We start from the raw sequence: 20,554 nt of genomic DNA, 5'->3' as shown, positions 1-20,554 counted from the left end.
GCAGAGCAACAACCTCACGATAGCAGCGGATCGTGTTGTCCGGGGACAGCGTTACCTGCATGCAACCAGATCCCTCCTCTGTGTTGCTTTACAAGGTTCTGTGAGTGGATGTTTAGTAAGCAGACACCCACGGCTAATTATATATATACACTTTTAATTGGAGAGATAAACTAACAAGACAACGCAAGAAGCTTCAGCTGATAAAGGGTTTTGTGACACCTGAAACATTCAGCTGATGCGCACTGTTATCGTGGTTGCTTTTCTTGGGCATTCGGCGTCCTCGGACCACACAATGAAAGGCGCTAGTATGGAGCTCATCGTCCTTAGCTCTGATAACAAACCAGAAAGGAGACCCCTCCAGACAGATTACTTACCATGGCAATGTTTATTCCTATAAAGTTGGATTTGCAGTCAGCATAAGTCAAATATTAATTCGCTAAAGCTTCAGGTTAAGGGGGGTGGGGAGGACGAAGGAAGCTTCCTGGAAGGGTGAATGGTATGTCTTCGCGGTAGCTCATTTTGGTTTGCGCTTCTCGAGTGCGATTATTTTTTTCCTTACTTGCAACTGTGTGAACTCAAGAACTTACAATTAATTCATGCTGAAATCACCAAAAATTAAATAGCAAAACTCGATGAGGTGTAACTAACGATTCTGGCCAGAGAAAGAAAGACTTTAAAGGGAGACACGTGTATTCTCAGACTAATGAAACAATGCGCTCCAGAGAATTAATTCCTCCCCGGGAATCTCATGCTTGAAGGGAGAAAAGCTAAAACCGAGTGCCAGCCAGAGGAGGACCTTACCTCCTCTCCATCAGGAGATTGACACAATTCCAACCACTCCTCAGACCACTACATAGGATAGAACAAAGTTGAAACAACGAGGGGTCAGTGGTGAGCCGGACTACACCTGGATCAGAACCGCTTGGCTCTGGACATCTCTAGCCCTCTATTTATACCTAAACATTATGTTAGTGCCTAATATATATTTAGTGCTAGATATATTGAGGGGTTCACTAGACCCCTTTTTTGTTCTTCTTCCCATTGTGACCACATTGAATAGGTATGTCTCAGCTTTTCAGTAATAGCATCTCTGTAACTGGTGTACTGGGCATGAATAACTATGCTTAGCTTACTGGGATTGCCAGAGCCTGTGATCTTCGACCCTAAAATTCCCAACAGTAATTTTGGAATGTTGGGCTGGAGAGATTTCTCCCTAGATAAGAGCACTGGCTACGTGAGCGAGGGACCTGAGTTCAAATCCTCCACACCCATATAAAAGCCAATGAGGACAGAGGTCGGGGGATCTCTTACTGGCTGCCAGCCTAGTCCAGGTTCAGTGAGAGCCCTGTCTCAAAAAGATAAGGGAGAGAGAGGGCAGGGCACCATGCACAGAGGCTCACAAGCGTGTTTATACACCACACACACTAACTGCATGCACACATGCACACACATCCCTCCCTAAACGCACACAACAGCTTTGGATCGTCAAACCACAATGGACCAGATGGAGAAAGAAGATGGAACTGATCCACACAGCTTCCTAGGTCATTTAAGCACCTTTCCGCTCCATTTCAGCCTTCATCTCTTTTCAGTGATGCAGAGGAATGAGTGCCTGGTCTCTGTAGACCCTGACGTCTGACGCTTGGTAAGTCAGGGCACCTCAGGGTTGTTCTTCCCTTTCCTTGTCCGGTTTGGTGTCTTTTGAGTTGTTTGGGTTCTATTAAGCCCTTTGGCCAACCGCCATTTGTGTGACTAGCCTTGTCCAGGGTTCCTTTTTTGAACCATCTGGGTGACCACTATTTATGTGACAGGCTTGAGCAGCTGGGAAGCTCTTTGAGAAAATTTGGGGTTCTGATGAACTATTTGGGCTGTCAGTATTGACAAGGAAGCTAGAATTGTGTTGGAAACTAGCTGTGAGGGGCACCCAAGAAACAAAGTGTTAAAGACACCTCTATTGTGGTTGTGTAACCATGAAGAATGTTACATCTACACTATCTTGGTGCATTTAGGGAGAATTACAGCTGACTAGTCTTTTTAACATAATGTTTGCATTTAGTCTTTGAGAATTTCATATTTGAATAATGCATTTTGGTTGCATATATTCTTCACTCTCTCTTCCACCTTCAACTTCTCCAGGATTAACCCCTTACCTATTTATTTATTTCTTTATTTACTTTTTTTTTTTTTGAGACAGGGTTTCTCTGTAGCTTTGGAGCCTGTCCTGGAACTAGCTAAGAGCCTACTGTGTTTACTTGTGCTGTCCACGTGTACTTGGGAACAGGGTCATCCCCTGGAGCATTGCCAGCACACCTACGGCCACACCTTAAAGAAAACTGACTTTCCCTCCCATAGTGGCTACCAGCTGTCAATATCTTCTCAGCTGGGGATAGGGGCTAACACACCCCTCACTCGCCCATGCTGGAAGGCTGACCAGCTCGATCTTGTGCAGGTCTTGTGGCAGCAACCCACAGGTGCTGTGAGCTTATGCGTGCAAGAGTCCCGTCACGTCCAGGAGACACTATTTGGTCACAGTCTTCCCTGAGTCCTGGCTCTTTTCATCTTTCTTTCCGCCCCCTCCTTCATTGCGTTCCACAAACTTCGGCGCGGAGAGAATGTGACAGAGATGTGCTGTTTATGGCGGAGCATTCCACAAACCCTTCTCTGTTTTAATTGCCATCTACTACACGAAGATGTTTCTTTGATGAGGACTGAGAGCTGTATGTATAATGTGTGTATAACTTCATATTAAGTTCATGAAGCAAAGGAGTAGTGGCAAGTTCACTGCTGGCCTATGAGCTCTCCAGAACCAAATCTGCTTGGGCAGATTTACAGTATCTGGCATGAGTCTCTTCCTGTGGAGTGAGCCTTATAATCCTAAAACAATCGATAACCCCATAACATTAATGTCATCATTTTTCCCATGGCATACTTTGCCAGGTTAGTTGGTCATTATTGTAGCCCACAGGGTTCGTAGCTTGATAAGACTGTCAATAGCAGTTTTTCCCCAGCAGTTTGGAGAGCATCTCCCAGCACTCTGAGGACTGGCCAGCAGGATGGAAGCTTCCAGATTAGTACCAGCTTGACTTCTCCATGTCCTGTGGCCATGCAAAGAGCAAGAGACCCCTCTGACCAACATCATGTAGAGAGGTACCCCAAACCTGGCCCTCGGCGTTTTCTTTGGCAACCAATGGCATCTGGGAGGAGCATTTTCCCCTCGGCCATTTTTATTTCTTCTTCTTAAAGCTCTCTGTATAGTCCCATAGCACATTTTTAATTGGGTTAGGTTTTGTTTGTGTTGGTTTTGATGGTTAATTTTAAGTTCTTGCTATATTCTAGACACTAATAATCCTCTGTCAGATGTACAGCTGGCAAAAGATTTGTTTCCCATTTTGCAGGCTGCCTCCTTAGTAAATTAACGGTTTCCTTTGCAGTACAGAAGCTGGCCAACCAGCAAGCTCCAGGTCACCCAGGACTACACAGCGAGACGCTGCCCCAGAGACAGAAGGGGTGAGACCACATGTTAGAAGCCTTTCAAAAACAAAACAAAGACAGTTCAGATAGTATGCGATGCTTCCTTTTCCTGCAAAGGAAGATGTCTGTAAATGAATGTATTACATCAGGTGAGATTTTCACAGGGAAACAGCGTGAAGCCATGAAAATCAATTCCTGGATGAACACAGCCTCAACAATGAATGCTGTACAGTGGGAAGGGCTTCTCCTCACACACGTCAGCCCTGCTGTTGTGTACACTGGAATCTGCTGAGAAGAGCCTCTCCTCGAACACAAGACCTTCAGGATCAAACTCAACTGAAAGAGAATCTGGAGCCTGGATGAGGAGGCACCAGGCAATACCTTACAACTGTCGTTTCTCCACACACCAGCGCTGAGAACCCTGCAAAGGCTGCTCACGTTTATCCTCTCTGAACGGTGCAGCTGGCAGAGCCCACGTCAGCTAAGCTGAAGAACAGCAGGCTGACTCGACCGCTCCCTTGCAGCAGTTTGCCTGAAGCTCACTCTGGAAGGAAGGAAGCCTCTTCCAGAGATGCTTCCAGATGCCAAACCAAGCCACATCTGGATTAGGAGCTGGAGCCAGAACCAGTCAGAGCCAGGGCCTGAACTAGACTCTGTTGGAGAACAGTCCTCAGAAAAGCTGACGAGGGAGGGGGACTTAATGGGGGAGGGGGAGGGAAATGGGTGGTGGTGGCGGGGAAGAGGCAGAAATCTTAAATAAATAAGTTTTTTTTTTTTTTAAAAAGTGATCCAGGCTGTGGTCAGTGGTTAAGAGGGCACGGTGCTCCTGCAGAGGACCAGAGTTTCAGTCCCCGATACCCACTTGCAGTGATTCCCAGCCACCTCTAAGTTCAGCTCCAGGAGATCTGCTACCCTCTCCTGGCCTCTGTGAACACTGCAGTCTGTACACACACACAGAGACACACAGAGAGAGAGAGAGAGAGAGAGAGAGAGAGAGAGAGAGAGAGAGAGAGAGAGAGAGAGAGAGAGAGAGAGAGAGAACCTAAAAAACAAAACAGAAGACCACAGTTGCTTGTTGTTAAGCAGATTACTATACACAACGCCCATCAAAACTGTCATAACTCATGGGGAGAAAAAAACATTTCATGAGAAAAGCCGGCTAAAGGCAGTTATGATCACTAGGCCAGCTCTATCTCTAGAGGATAAGCAATTCTTCACACTGAAGAGAGCAATTAACATATCAAAGAAACTCTGGGGGAAAACATGATAATTTAACAGTTGTTAAACATAACAATTAGGAAAATACCAACACTACAAAAATTTTATTTAAGGCGAGGGGGCTGGAGAGATCACTTGTGATTAAGAGCATATACTGTTCTTGCAGAGGGCCTGAGTTTGATTACCAGCACCCATGCTGGGCTGTTCCTAGCCACCTGTAATTCCAACTCCAGGGGAATCTGATGCCTCTGGCCTTCACACACACACACACACACACACACACACACACACACACACACACTTCAAAAAACCTGAATATGAATGGTCTCAGTTCCCCAACCAAAAGGAAGGAAGAGACTTAGACACACTAGACCTGGCTTGAGCTCTGAGACCTCAAAGCCCCTAGTAACACACTTCCTCCAACAATGCAACACCTACCCCAACAAGGCCACACCTCCTAATAGTGCCACTCCCTAGTGACCAAACATTCAGATACGTGAATCTATAGAGGGCATTCCTATTCAAAACACCACACTGATTAATGGAAAAATCTGGCATTACAATTCTAAACATATATGCACCAAACACAAGCACACCCAATTTCATGAAACATATACTGCTAGAAAAAAAATGAACTTAACAGACATCTTCAGAACATTCCACCCAAACATCGCAGAATACACATCTTTCTCAGAAGTCCATGGAACTTTCTCTAAAACAGACACTATATTAGTTTCAACAAGTACAGGAAAATTAAAATAAGTTTTGCCATTCTGAGTACAATAGAACCAAGCTAGAAACGAGCAGCTAGAGAAACTACAGAAATAAACAAACTCATGAAGATTAAACAACACGCTACTGAATGATTAATGGATCAATTAATAAATCAAGAAGAAAATTTAAATTTTCCTAGGATTGGTAAAAATGGCCTGGGTATGGTGGTGCATGCCTTTAATTCTAGCTCTCGGGAGGCAGAGGTAGGTGGATCTCTATTCAAGGCCTCATCTACATATTGAGTTGTAGGCCACCAGCCAAGGCTACACAGCGAGACATCTTTAAATAAATAAATAAATCCAAGAAAGAAAATGAACACATAGAATACCAAAAATATAGGCCAAAATGAAAGCTGTTTTAAGAGATGTTTATATCTACAAGTGCCTACATGAAAAACAAGATCAGATCTAAACAAATAGTTTAATGTTGTATTTTAGGACCTTGGACAAACAGAAACAAGCCAAACACAAAAGCAATAGATATAAAAAACCAATCAAGATCAAGGCAGAAATTAATAAGTTAGAAACAAAAAGACAATGAAATAAAAAGTTGGTTCTTTAAAAAGATAAAGATTGATAAATCCCTGACCAAACTAAGAAAAAGAGAGATGACTTTTAATAAAATTAGAAAGAAAAGGGAGGAAATAGAGAGCAAGGAAATTAAGCAAATCTCAAGGACATACCTTAAAAACTTATTTCACTAAATGGAAAAAAAATCTAAATGCATGTGATTTGCCAAAGTTAAACTAACATAAGATAAATAAGGTAATAGAGCTATACAAAAACAAGACTGATCCACAGGCTTTAATGCTACCACTTGGGAGGCAGAGGCAGGCAGATCTCACCTTATTAGACCTGGATGGAGGTGGTGGTCCTTGGACTTCCCACAGGGCAGGGAACCTTGATTGCTGTTTGGGCTGACGAGGGAGGGGGACTTGACGGGGGGGGGGGAATGGGAGGCGGTGGCGGGGAGGAGGCAGAAATCTTTAATAAATAATTAAAAAAAGAGATGCAAATAAAAAGAGATAACAAATAAAAAAGAAGTTGAAGTCAAAATATTCCTATTTACAGATGATACACTTCTATAAATATGAGATTCCAAATCCCCACAGAAAACTCATAGGTCAGCAAAGTGGCAGGTAGGAAGTCTTTATCTGTCCTGCCTCCCAGCTCCCAAATACCCGGATGGAGACTTCTTATTAAATATGAAGCTCAGCTGATAGATAGCTTAGGCTTTTTTAAAAAAAAAAAACTAGTTCTCATAATTGAAATTAACCCGTTTCTATTAATTTATGTGCTGGTCACATGGCTCATGGCTTGTTAACTCATCTCTTATATTGTCATGCTTTCTCTGTGTCTGGCTGACATCGCCACCTTCTTCTTCCCAGCATTCTCTCTCCCCCCAAATCCTGCATAGCTGTTGGCCATTGAGCTTCTCATTAAACTAATCACATTAACATATCTTCACTATGTAAAGGAATATTCCACACAGTTCCCCCTTCTGTCTAAATAAAAAGGAAAGGTTTTAACTCTAACGTAATAAAACTATAAATAACAAGAATAATATCAAGTAAGAATTGCATTCACACTGTCCAGTCCATTTGGTACCATTCTGGTTCTGCAGCCTTGCTCTTACATGATAACAATGGTTTTCAAATCAGCCAAATGAACGTTCCTTAAAGGCCGGCAGCACTAGAGAAAGCTGCTGAATGAATAAGCAGGTGACTTCAGTGGGGACAGTCACTGGTGTTGGCTCAGGTCCATAGCGTAGATTCCAGCACCCATAAACACTTGCCTAGCATGCACACAGCTCTTGGATTGATGTTGAGCACTGCAAGGGGGGCGGGCAGCAAAGAGATCCACTTGTCCACTTTTCGTAATCTGCATTTTAAACAGAAGCCCAGACAATAACTTATACCTTTGTCCCAATCAGGGACTTAAGACACTGGGAAAGAGCCATGCGATACAGCTCACACCTTCCCTGGCTGGATGCAAGCGGTATTGTTGTCAGGAGATGAGCCTGCAGGTCCTACCCCTCCAGGGCCCTCATGTATAAGTGATGCCTGAAACGTGAGGCCACGCTGCTCCTTGGCAGAGAAACCAGAGCAGAGGAATGTGTGGATGGATTGACAGGCTGAAAACTCATTGCTCCCTTCCCCATCTTTCTCCCCCACGAAAACCTTCTACCTTCATCTCAGAGACGCTCCGACTGCTGCCAGTCCCAGGAAGAGAGGCCAGTGACCATGAGAGCACCCCAGGCTGGAGGGACATGAAGATGTGAGCCAGTGTGAGGACCTTGATATTCTGATGACCATGAGCCACCAGTTAAAGAGCCTGGAGGAGGAAGGTGAGTCCTTGTCTGGATACCAAGGGTCCTACCTACCAGGTCTCTTGGCACAGCGAGTATAGGGGAAGCCATCTCAGGAGGCCTGGGAAGGCCCTGCATTTGAGTTCAGGTCCTGCAGCTTGAGCTGAGCAACCTCGGGGTGGCTACTTCACCCCTTCCTACCCACCAGTGGTATGAGGGTCGTTGTCACTTCCTTGCAGAGCTCCTAGAGGAGCTGAAAATGACCTGTGCAGAGAGTCATGCAGAGCCCACATTAATGAACTTTCTGGAACTGGCCACCCATCTGTATGATCTTAGGAGCTTACCATTTACAGATGTCTCTCCGCAACAATTCTCATTCACCATGTCTGTCTTTCTGTTGTTCAGAGGGAGATAGGAGAGAGTTCTAAACTTATGACTACTTTTCCAAGGTATTAGGGAAATGTTGGACTTGGAGCTTTTTGAATAGAGTAACTGGAGCCCCGTTCCAGTCCGCAGCTCTCACGGTGAAACGGGCTGCTGCCAGGAGACTTTCCAGAGGGCGACCATTTGCCTTCTCCTGGCCTTGGGCACATGGTGAAGTGAGAAAGTCCTCAGGGCAACTCTCCTGCATGGAGGATGAGGATGGAGGGGTGAGGCGGTGTGGAGGGGGCTGGGTGCTGGGTAATGTGCCAGGCTCATATTAGCCCTGCACTTCAACCATCCCACATTCTCCGTCCTCTCCCCACCCCCACCTCTCGCTCCCCCCCCCCTGCTCAATAACAAGCATTGAGTCTTTCCTGGAGAGCAGTTGGTTTAACTAAGGAGGAGGCCTTAGGCCAAGCAGAGGTGGTCTGCTGCTCAGTCTCTGCTGCAACAGGGACACTCCCAGAGTTAGAGACACTCTGAGCTTTGCCTTGGTAAGCTATAAATAGTCATTCATAGGGACTCGCTGCACCTTGCAGGTGGTACAGCCCAGACCCACACCCAAAGGCCTCCTTCCCACCAAAGGGCACCCTCTCATCTCTGAGCAGTCTTTTGTATCTGGGGCTCAAGCAGATCCCCCTGGGAATGTGATTATAGCATTTCTGGGAGCCTGTGAGGAAGCCAGCCAGTCCCTAGGAGACAGGAGAAGCTGAAGAGGCCCTAGAAGCTACAAAGAGCGAGATTCTCCTCCAATGCCATGACTCCAACTTCTCCTATTAATTAAACATACCCTAAACACAGTAGACTGTGCTAATGAATGCTAATGTCCTGCGTGCCACTGGCACTTCCTGGTTTCCTTGTGCATGTGACTGCTTCCCAAGTGACCGGATTACAGCCATGTGCCACCAGGCCCAGCTCCTTAGGAATATTTTGAAATACTTAATTTGTATAGTCATTTATTTTTGTGTTATAAGCCAATTCCATAATCTCCTTTAATCTTTCTTAATTTGAGTTTTTCATACACTTGATCATTTCCCCTCCCCCAACTCCTCTCAGATACCCCATCTTCCTACGCACCCAACTTGATGTTTTTTTCTTTCCCAATCTTTCTCTTAAAAAAAAAAAAACTTACAAAATGAAAATCATAACAAGCAGAAGACCAATAAGACAGAAAATGCCAAAACAAAAATGAAATGAAATAAATCCACACACAAAAACAAAACTAAAAAACATGGAGTTCATTTTTGCCAACTACTTCTGAACATGGAGTGTGGTTGATACACTCACTGACACTCCACTAGAGAAAACTAATTTTCCCTTTCCCAGCAGGTATCAGCTGCAAATAGCTTCTTAGTTAGGGGGTGAGACCTCATGTCCACTTCCCCTCTCGATTCTGGAACCCTGTCCATCTTGACCTTGTGTGTGCTGCCACGGTCTCTTTGAGTTCAAATGTGTCTAGAAGATGGTGTTGTGCTTAGAAGACACTGTTTCCTCGGAATCCTCCATCCTCTCTGGCTCCTCTTCCCCCCTTAGCCTTGAGAGGAGGGGTTTGATGAAGGCATTCCATTTAGGACTGAGTGCTCCAAAGCTCTCACTGTCTGCACATTGTCCAGATGTTGGTCTCTGCGTTGACCCCCATCTACCGAAAGAAGAATCTTCTTGATGTGGGCTAAGTGACACACTAATCTCTGGGTGCAGCAATGTCATTAGGAGCCATTTTATTGTTATTTTATCAGAATAATAGCATTTGGTTTTTTCCCTAAGCCATGACCTATCTAACCTCAGGTTCTTGGCCACTTTAGCAGTGTTAGGTATGTGTTCCAACTCATGCAATGGGCCTTAAATACAATTTTTAAAAGTGGTTAATTGTTTCCATAACATTCGTGCCACTATTGCACCAACATATCTTGCAGGAAGGTTGCTGTTGTAGGTCACAGGGTTTGTATCTGGGAGATTTGATGATAACCTTTCACCTCTGACAGGGCAAAAGTTCTTTACGCTACCATGAACTCTATTCAATAGGGCTGTGGCTTCCAGTTAGGCACCAGCTCCACTTCTCTGTGTCGAACGACATAAGTAAGGGTTGTCTTAAGCAATAGGGCCTTACCATCAGGTTGTGGGGAGCAACCAATAGCCTGTAATGTTTGGGAGGTTCCATGGTACCCTTTTGGCCAATAACTCAAAAGGCCTTTAATGTTTATTAGTTGTCCCTTTCCTTATTTCCTCCCTAACCCCACCTCTCCCATGCCTGGTGCTCACAGAGACCAGAAACGGGCACCAGATTCCCTGGAACTGGAGTTACAGATGGTTGTAGGGAATTGAACCCAGTCCTCTGGAAGAGCAGCCAGTGACTTTAACCATTGAGCCATCTCTCTAACCCCAATATTATGATTTTCTTTTACAGAAATTTTAGACTTATAGAAAAACTTGGCATAAATTACTTTCCTTTAACTTGCATTAGTTTACTGCATGTTATGACCAATATTGATACATTCTATTCAAAGTTCAGGATTAACACTAGGATTCATTCTTTCTGTTTTATCTTCTATAGTTTTGAAAATGCATAATGTCGAGGTGCCACATTGGACTGCCATCTGTCAAAGACCAGCTTCAACCAAAAAATAAAATAAAAAATAAATAAATAAAGCTCATACGTTCTAGGGTAGGAACATGAGATTTAGAATTAAGCAAAAAGAACAAAGCTATAAGAGAAGCAAGAGACAGAAACACAGAAGGGCATTGGGAGGGACATTCGGTGAATACTGAATCCTCCTCGTTTATTTTCCACCTGCTTATACATTCCACCCCAAAAGGGGAGTGGGGGAGGCAACAGACTTCATTAATATGATATAAGGAATACACTTGAATTCTCCAACCTTTGGTCCAGGTGGATCGGATCCACCTCTATATCCAAAATACTAATTAACCACACCCTCGATCAGAATCTCTCGTTTGTAGCCACGCTTATTGTCAACATCTTTAAGAGAGCAGACATAAGCTCAAACTCTCTGACCTCCAGTCAAGGTGGAGGTGGAACAGGCTCACAACTGTGGGTCCCCACCTCACAGCGATTACACAGCATCCTTATTAAAGTATACTGTCACAATATTGCACAGAACTGCATGTTCCCAAATGCCCTGTGGCCCACCTAGTCAGTCTCCTCCTCCCACTCAGTCCTGGCATCCGCCGATGGTTTCATAGTCTCTGCAGTTCCACTTTCCTAGAGCATCGCAAGGCTGCAATCGGACAGAACGAAGTTTTCACGGGGGCCAACTCTCACTTAGAAATGTGCCCTCGAGGTCTCCCAACACGCTCTCCACATAGCTTGACAGCTCATCTTTTCTTCTCACTTAATAGCACCCCATCATTATGTCTCAATCTTGTAGTGAACTTGGGCCACTAGGTGTGTGACCTTCACATACAGCAAATCTCTTTCACCCTTAAGAGAGACAGAAAGAGGCTGGAAGCAGATGGAGGCAGACATTTCTTTGACCTTGGGGCCCTTAGTTTCATTCTAACAAATGGCCCTGTTAAGAGCTGCATGTGGTAAGGGCAGTGTCTTAGTTAGGGTTACTACCGCTGTGATGAGACACCGTGACCTGAACCAACTTGGGGGGACTTATTTGGCTTATCCTTCCACACTGTAGTCCATCACTGGAGGAAGTCAGGACAGAAACTCAAGCAGGGCTGAAACCCGGAGGCAGGAGCTGGTGCAGAGGCCACGGAGGAGTGCTGGAGGAGTGCTGCCTACTGGTTTGTTCCTTATGGCTTGTTTATCCTCTCCAGGGCAGGGATGGCGCCACCCACAATAGGCTAGGTCCACCATCAATCACTAATTAAGAAAATAGGGTACAGTTGGATCTTATGGAGGTATTTTTCTCAATTGAGGGTTCCTCCTTTAAGATTACTCTAGCTTGTATCAAGTTGATATAAAAACTAGCCCGGACAGACAGCATAATGTTCTGAGCATGCTTCAAAATGTACTGATTCCTCCCTCCCTAACGGAGGAAAGGTCACAGTCTATCACTGAGGGAGGAACTCGGGGCAGGAACTGAAGCAGAAACCATGAGGGGTGCTGCTTGCTGGCTTCCTCTCTGCCTGGCCTCTGGCTGGCTTTTTTATATAAGCCAGGACCATTTTCCTGAGGAATAGTTCCCCACAGCGTCAACAAATAATCAAGACTGTCCCCACGGACGTGGTAACAAGCCAATTTGATTGGGGAAATCCCTCAATTTAGGTTCCTACTTCCTAGGTGACTCTAGAGTGTGTAGACTCTAGACTGAACTGACAATAAAAACTAAACATATAGCCGGGTGGTGGTGGCGCACGCCTTTAATCCCAGCACTCGGGAAGCAGAGGCAGGTGGATCTCTGTGAGTTCAAGGCCAGCCTGGTCTACAAGATCTAGTTCCAGGACAGGAACCAAAAAAGCTGCGGAAAAACCCTGTCTCAAAAAATCCAAGAAAAAAAAAAGAAACTTAAATTTTATGTGTATGAGCATTTTGCCCGCATGTCTGTGCACCACATGTGTGCAGTGCCTGCAGAAGCCAGAAGAGGGCACCAGATCCCCTGGAACTGGAGTGACAGACACTTGTGACCCTCCATGTGGGGGCTGGGAATGGAACGCAGGTCCTCTAGAAAAGCAGCCAGTGCTCCTCACTGCTAAGCCATCTCCCCAGTCCTGGTTTTCACTTAAATTTTTAAACTTTGCTTAATGTTAAAATCTTGTTGTAAATTATACCCTTTGAAGGTACAACTCAAAAAGGCATGGGATCATAAATATAGACATTGAAAAGACACTTGAGTGCAGTTTTCTCTCTCTTGAAAAGCTCATGTCTTGACTACTTCCCAACCTCTTAAAATACAATTTTTTCCTTTTTGAGACAGTCTTTCTATGTAGCCAAGCACTGATTTGCTTCCACTCTTTAAAAAATTTAAATTAATAGGGGCTGGAGAGATGACTCAGAGGTTAAGAGCACTGGCTGCTCTTTCAGAGGTCCTGAGTTCAATTCCCAGCAACCACATGGTGGCCCACAGCCATCTATAATGACGTACAGTGCCTTCTTATGGCATGTGCATATATAATAAATAAATAAACTTTAAGAAAAAATTTATATGCTTACTTACTTGTGTGTGTGTGTTTACTTGTATGTCTGTGTGTGTGTGCATGTGTGTTTGCTTGTGTGTCTGTACATGTGAGTGCAAGTATCTGTGGAAGCCTGAAGATGGTGTCTGATCCCCTAGAGCCGGAGTTATAGACAGTTAGTTGTTAGCCTCTTGACATGGGTACTGGGAGCTGCACTTAGGCCCCCTACAATAGCAGTATATGCTCTTAACCATCGACCTCTCTCTCCAGATATGCTCCTGCCCTATCTTTTGAAACAAGATTTTATGTATCCCAGACCAGTCTGGAATTCAGTGTGTACCTGAGGTTGACCTTGAACTTCTCACCCCTCTGTCTTTGCCTTCCAGGTGCTGAGATCACAGATGTGAATGTCCAGGCCCATTTTAATGGTCTGGGGAAGCAGTTCAGAGGTTGAGAGTACTGCTGTTCTTGCAGGGTACCTGAATTTGGTTCCCAGCAACCATGTTGTTTGAATCACAAGAGCCTGTAACTCCAGCGCCAGGGGATCTTAACACCCTTTGCTGGCCTCTGGCTGGTACACACACCCACATGCATACACACAGAGAGACACACCCACAGACACACACAAAATAAAAGTAAAAGTAAATCCTTTAAAAAAATTGAAATAGCTCCTGTTCTATCATAAAATTGAGATCGAAGGACAAAGGCTTGCATGGAAGTTCTCCTATGCTCTAAAGAGCATCTGGGACTTACTTACTTAATCGGTTGTGGCCATGGTCATGGCATCTCTTCACAGCAGTAGAAATCCTAAGAGAGAGGCCGTTCTCATTCAAACCACCACAACATTGGAAGTCTGCACATGAATCTACCTTGCTCCAAAGAACCACAAAACAGGAGAAAGAAAGGCACCAATATAGATGGATATTCAAGGTTTAGGTAAGATGGGGGAATCCAGCAGGTTAGAGGAAGACAGTAACTCTCTCAAACTAGGAGCTTCCATAATAGGTCATTGGGGTTGTGGGGTGTACAGGTTCGTGGTTGAGATTTCTATAGCAAGACAGATTAACAAGAGACACCTGTACAAATCCACTTAAGTTTTATGAGACCCAAGAATTTCAGAAACAAAGACCTAAAACTCTAGGGAGAATTGGACTTTTTTAAAACTTTATTTTACGTGCATTGGTGTGAAGGTGTCAGATCTCCTGGAACTGAGGTTACAGACAATTGTGAACTGCCCTGTGGGTACCGGAAATTGAACCCAGGTCCCCTGGAAGAACAGCCTGTGCTCTTAACTACTGAGCCATCTCCCCAGCCCCCGAGAATTGTACTTTTATGGACTATGTTGAAAAATAATAGCGCAAGAGCGAATATTGGTCAGCCATGAGGAAGTTCTGTCTGTTCAGCTTCTCTTTTCCTAATAGTGTAGGACAGGACCCCTCTCTATCAGAGTGGGTCTCCAGGGATATGAGGGAGGGTCAAGAGAATGATCATCTGTGATTTCTCAATTTTCTTCAGCATAAAGCTCTCAATATACCAACTCTCTATATTTGAGAGCATCATGCTCGGAGCTCAACAGAGCTCGTAGGCTCTAGGAAGCACGTTGGATTTTTGTTGCCCAGCCCCTACAAGGGAGTGATGCTTTCGTGGGCTGAGTCTTGTGGAGCCACCACTGTCCATTTTCTGCTTTTGCAGGTGACAAGTCATCAAGGAGACCCTCAAGGAAACAAGCTTCCACAGCTACACATCCCCAAGACAGGCACCAAGCCCAGTCTAGCTGGAAGGAGCCAACTAAGGGTAGCCCCAGGTCAGGGTCTTCCCGGAAGAGGCAGGTGGAACATGGAAGCTGTCACAAGGGGCTTAGGGGACAAAAACCAGTCAAGGTGGAGAGACCTTCCCAGGGGAGGAAGAAGGACCAGAGGACTTCCCTCAAGGATCGGAGAACACCTCCAAAGAAGGAGAGGGAGGCTCGGCGGAAGGAGACAGACGAGCAGCTGAGGAAAGCCAGGTGTGTTATAGCTCACACTGGGACACTCTCCCTCGACTCCGCTATCCCCTTCCATGCCCTGGCACGGGGTGGTTTTCACTTTTGGGGAGAAGTAGCTCCTGCTCTTGCTCCTACTTTCCCAGGCCATTGTATGTAGATCGGCCCCCATACACTATTCTTTATAGCAGCTTGAATTGCAAGTGAAGCTCTGGGTGTGGGGAGGTGGCCCGGGCCAGAGTAGAGATAACATCTCAAGATTCCTGACTCCAGCTGAAAACAATGGAATGACACAGGATATGGAAGTCGTACAGGGATCACACACACTCCTACCCCTTGTGTGCATGTACCCTTCTCACTTCTAGAAATATGACCGTCTAGAACTTCAAGAGTTCTGCCAGCTCTGAGGCTATGGGCATTTGGGTAATTGACCTGGAGTCCTTGGTTTCGCTAGTGTATGGGGCAGTAGACAGGCAACTGATGGAATCTACTGGTCGTGTTCCTTCCATTTCGTGGCTTTTGGTGACTTCTCTTTGTCACTCATTAGAGATAGTCTATGATTTACTCGCTTCTGGGGATATTTGAAGAATCCCTTATGACGATGATGGGGGAGACTTTTGAAGCAGCCATGGAAATCAGGGTAATGGCCAACACTCGATGTTCCTTCTGGGTTCCAGCAAGCTTTCTTTGCTCATATTGCTGACATAGTTAGTTAGGGCCAAAGCCTGGACCCTGATGTATTCAATAAGAGATAAGAAGAGAAAGGGGTTTATAAAATTTAACCATTTTGGGAAGAGGAACAAAGAGGTCCAGTAGCACTATCCCTTCCACCCCAAGTCTATCTGGAGGCCCTGACATGAAGTTTAAGTTTAAATAAAGGGCAGGGGGTAAGTATAACTAGGCAGTCCTGGCCAAGGCATGGCCCGCCCATCATTGGTTCAGGTCCGATAATCTCTCCTGTAAGGTGGTCTGATGAACTCTGAGAACGATGTGAAATCTTTTGCTGGCACCAGGATTCAGTCTTTTGCTTCTCCCAGAATGAGATTCCTTGGAAATTCTAATTCCTGGGGTCCATTGTTTCAATAATATCATAACCAAAGGGAAAGGCACAGTGTCTCTTTGGAATATCTTCATTCCAGCCTGGAGAGGTGGCTTAGTGGTTAAGAGCACATACTGCTTGCTCTTCCAGAGGGCCCAAGGTCAGTTGCCAGCACCTGCGTTGGACAGTTCACCAAAGCCTCTAACTCCAGCTCCAGGGATCCAGTGCTCCCTTCTGGCCTCCTGTGCATCATACTCAGATGCACACACCTCATGCTGACAACACATTTGTCTGTGTTCAGGAGTTGTGCTTCTGCACAGGATTAACAGGTCTTGGTTCCCCAGTGCTGGGATTATAATCACATGCCACCATGCCTCGATTTTTCTTTGGGTTGGTTGTTTGTTGTGCCCGAGGATTGAACCCAGGTTCTTTCCCATTATAAGCACATGCCCTACCATTTTAAGCTACACCTTAAAGCTTAAATGCATTGTTGATTGCCCTTGAGCATCTTAAATTTTACAAGAAACCCATACCCTAAATGACATGCACAATAGAAGGACTTACAGACAAGAACTCAACAGTGCCATTTTTAGCTGGCTGCCATGACGGGGATGAAAATACTCAGCCCTGGTTCCCCAGATGCTGATTGCCCAGGAGGAAAGATGAGCCTCAATTAAGACAAGGCAAAGAGGAATGTGCACACAAGACAAGATTTGATAGTGTTGTACCACTGGGGCCCTGGGGCATCGTGTTTCCTCTAAGGAGAAGGTGAGCATATCAGTAAGTATCTGGAGAACAGATAGAATTTACACAAACAATGACAACTCCCTCCAATGAGGGAAAACATCATTCAAAGCTCCAATGACAGTGATCGCTTGGAATGTGTGAGGTATGACCTACAGTGCCTACGGCTAGGCTTTCTGCATCCAAATTTCCAAGAGTTAAGAAGCTAAAACTCATAGAGATTTCTGTAAACTGATCTTCAAAACCTGAAGTAGTAGTAGTTCCGGTTAATCTTTTTATGAGCCTTATTAAGGTTTTCCAAACATAATGTCTTAGTTCGTATTCTACTGCTACAAAGAGACACCGTGACCAAGGAAACTCTTACAGGAGAGAGAATTTAACTGGGAGCTTACAGCTTCAGAAGGTGATCTCATGATCATCACAGTGGGAAGCAGACAGGCATGGCTCTAGGGCAGTAGCTGAAAACTTTACATCCTGTTCCACAGACAGCAGAAAGAGAGAGGCAATGGGCCTGGCTTGAACTTTTGAAAAGTGAAAGCCCACCCTCAATGACACACCTCCTCCAGCCTCCTAATCCTTCTCAAATAGTTCCACTGAGTGGGGACCAAGAATATAGCATATGGGGGGTGTTCTCATTCCAGTGGCTACATGCAACCTTTCTCCACACTCTTTTCGCCTGCCCTGTTAGCTATTGTGTCTTTATCACAGAGAATGCACCGAGCACACACAGTAATTTGGATCCTGTATTAGTTGAGCAGCCAGTATCACCAGGGCACGGGGAGGGGCATAGCATGGGCATTCTCTGCAGAAGTTCTCTGTAGCTGTGCTAGCCAGTACAATAACCACTAGGCACTGAGCACTTGGAATGTGGCCAGGGAGACCGAAGAAATGAATTTCCTCCTTGATTTAATGTGTAATCTGAATTTGACATTAATGCAACTAAGTTAGTAAATTTATCTAACTTAGACCAACAAATAGAGTTTTGAAACTGACCTTAACTGACTTTGGAATCAAAATATTTTGATAATGATATAAGCATCAAAGAAAAATAACTGTATATCACTTGATTTGGAAGAATTCTGGAACTAGCTCTTGTAGACCAGGCTAGCCTCGAACTCACAGAGATCCACCTGCTTCTGCCTCCCAAGTGCTGGGATTAAAGGCTTGCGCTACCACCGCCCAGCTCAGAAGAAGTTTGTTAAAGCTTGTCTAAAGCAGTTTGTGTACGTGTATCTACTTTGTCAATTATTATTTTACAAACTACAAATCCAGAACAAACATTTAAGATGGAAATTTGATATCGGAATTGACATGTACTGTAAATGAAGAGTATCATGATATTAGAGTGTGAAGCAGTACAAAAAGATTTTTTAATAGAATATTTGGGCAAGGCAGTGGTTGTGCAGGCCTTTAATCCCAGCAGTAGGAAGGCAGAAACAGGCGGATCTCTGTGAGTTCATGGCCAGCCTAATCTACAGAGTGAGCTCCAGGACAGGCTTCAAAGCTACAGAGAAAGCCTGTCTCAAAAAACAAAAACAAACAAAGGAACAAACAAAAACACCCCCTCCAAAAAACTTTAATTAAAACTTGCCAATTTTGGGCTGGAGAGATGGCTCAGCGGTTAAGAGCATTGCCTGCTCTTCCAAAGGTCCTGAGTTCAATTCCCAGCAACCACATGGTGGCTCACAACCATCTGTAATGAGGTCTGGTGCCCTCTTCTGGTATTTAAAAAAAAAAACTTGCCAATTTTGTGAGCTTTTGGGCTGAGGTTTGCAGCCATAGGAAGTCTCTGGTGTGACAGAGGGCCCCTCAGGGTCTTGTGTCAATTCATGCTCTTGCTGACTTATCTGTAACCCAGCTCTGAGCTGGAGTGAGATAAGTGTCCCCAGCCTAGGACACACCTGCTCTGGGCCCTTCACTGAACAGGACTTCTCAGAGTTTCCCTGACTGGAGCCCGGGCTCATGAATAGCTATTCTGATCATAGTTCAACATCGTACAACTGGTGCACTTAGATTTCATTGATCATTCTCAGTAGTATGTTACATTCAACGAAGGCTTCTACCAAACTGTTGACACAGGGGAAATCAAGGTCCCTTCTTGGGATTTTTAGTCTCATTATTAAAAGAATTAAAGAATAAGCTCAAATGGAAACTCAAGGGCAATGTTACTAAGGTTTAAAATAACCCCAGAGCGGGCCAACTACACACCGCAGCTGCTACCCAGAGAATGGAGAGGAAGGGGAAAGCCATGCCACTGAAGATGGTCTAGGAGGCAGACACATGGACGAGCAGTCCCATGGTGTCAGGGGAGACTTCAGAGAAAGCATAAGGAAGCCCAAATGTTTGGTAAGTTCAAAGTGCTAGGGGAAACACAGTTGGAAAAGAGGAAGAAGAAAATCAATACTTTTCTAGATAACTCAAAAATGCAAAAAAAAAAAAAAAGACAAAAAAAAAAAAACTCAAGCAGACTAATAAGGTGCATGACTCTAGCCAGGTAAGCTATTGCACTGGAGACCTAGAAGAGGGGATGAAAGGGGCAGGCTGTTGAATTGAAGGAATAATTCTACTCAGCATGGTGTATGGTAAGCCCACTTTCCTAAGTGTGGTCCCTAGGTCAAGAGATTGACCCTGCCCAACTGGAATGTTAAGTCTCCACCCAGGTCATAGAGTCCATTCTCTTGACCAGAAGGAGTTGTTGTTGTTTAATGAACTTTTATTGTAGTTATAACACTATGATTTAAAAAAAAAAACAACCCAAGAAAATAGGTGAATTTAAAGAAAAATCAGAGAGACAAATACTCATTATGTGCATTAGAATACTTAGGAATCCAGGGAAAATCATTGTTCAAGCACAATTTGAGTGTCAAAGATCTTGCTCATCTTTCCTATGAATTCCTCCCCTGTCCAGAGCCCTTCTAACCGTCACCTGAATCTGCCATGGTTTTGCCCCTAGGTCCACTTCCTTAGCCTCCAGTGCTTCTACTGGAGACTCCCTGTCTGAGGAGGAGCTGGCTCAGATCCTGGAGCAGGTGGAAGAAAAGAAGAAGCTCATCTCCACCATGAGGAACAAACCCTGGCCCATGGCAAAGAAGCTGAGGGAGCTCAGGTGAGTGGGCTGTGGGCAATGTTTCTCATGGCTACTGAGGACGCTTGTCTTCTGCAGAGAAGGGGTGTGCCATCCTCTTCTTAGCCCTGGTGGGGACTGACCAGGAAAGATCTGACCTTCTAGCCTCCCCATTGTAAGCATGGCACAGAGAGATGCATTAGAGCCTGACAACCTTTAAGATTTACAGGCATCAATCTGTGCCCAGGCCTTCCATTGCTTACAGCCATCTCCCCTGTGCCCTACCCCATGTGCTGGGTTGCTCTCTCATGATCCAACACAGAAATGCCTTCTCCGGGAACTGTCTATGATGTCCCTTCTCAGCAAGGGCAACTGTCTTGTCTGCTTTAAACACCCACAACCCCCCCCCCCATGCAGCTGTCTCTCACTTGAATGACTCGTGCAGCAA

At 45.0% G+C, this 20,554-nt stretch overlaps 1 protein-coding gene across 1 annotated transcript in view; it reads left to right on the top strand.

The window, feature by feature from the left end:
• Positions 1-7,775: 7,775 nt before the first annotated feature.
• Positions 7,776-20,554, top strand: part of Tmc2 (transmembrane channel like 2) — a 51,987-nt gene continuing 39,208 nt past the window's right edge. Inside the window, exons 1-3 of the mRNA XM_050134383.1 lie at positions 7,776-7,809; positions 14,971-15,283; positions 19,996-20,148. Coding sequence (XP_049990340.1) covers positions 7,776-7,809; positions 14,971-15,283; positions 19,996-20,148 — 500 coding nt within the window. The remainder of the gene's footprint in view (positions 7,810-14,970; positions 15,284-19,995; positions 20,149-20,554) is intronic.

Source organism: Alexandromys fortis, unplaced genomic scaffold (assembly GCF_014885135.2).
Source record: "Alexandromys fortis isolate MF-2015 unplaced genomic scaffold, M_Fortis_MF-2015_v1.1 scaffold_6, whole genome shotgun sequence".
Taxonomy (NCBI): Eukaryota; Metazoa; Chordata; class Mammalia; order Rodentia; family Cricetidae; genus Alexandromys; species Alexandromys fortis.
Note: the sequence above shows the minus strand (reverse complement) of the source record. Positions and strands in the feature narration are given on the sequence as shown.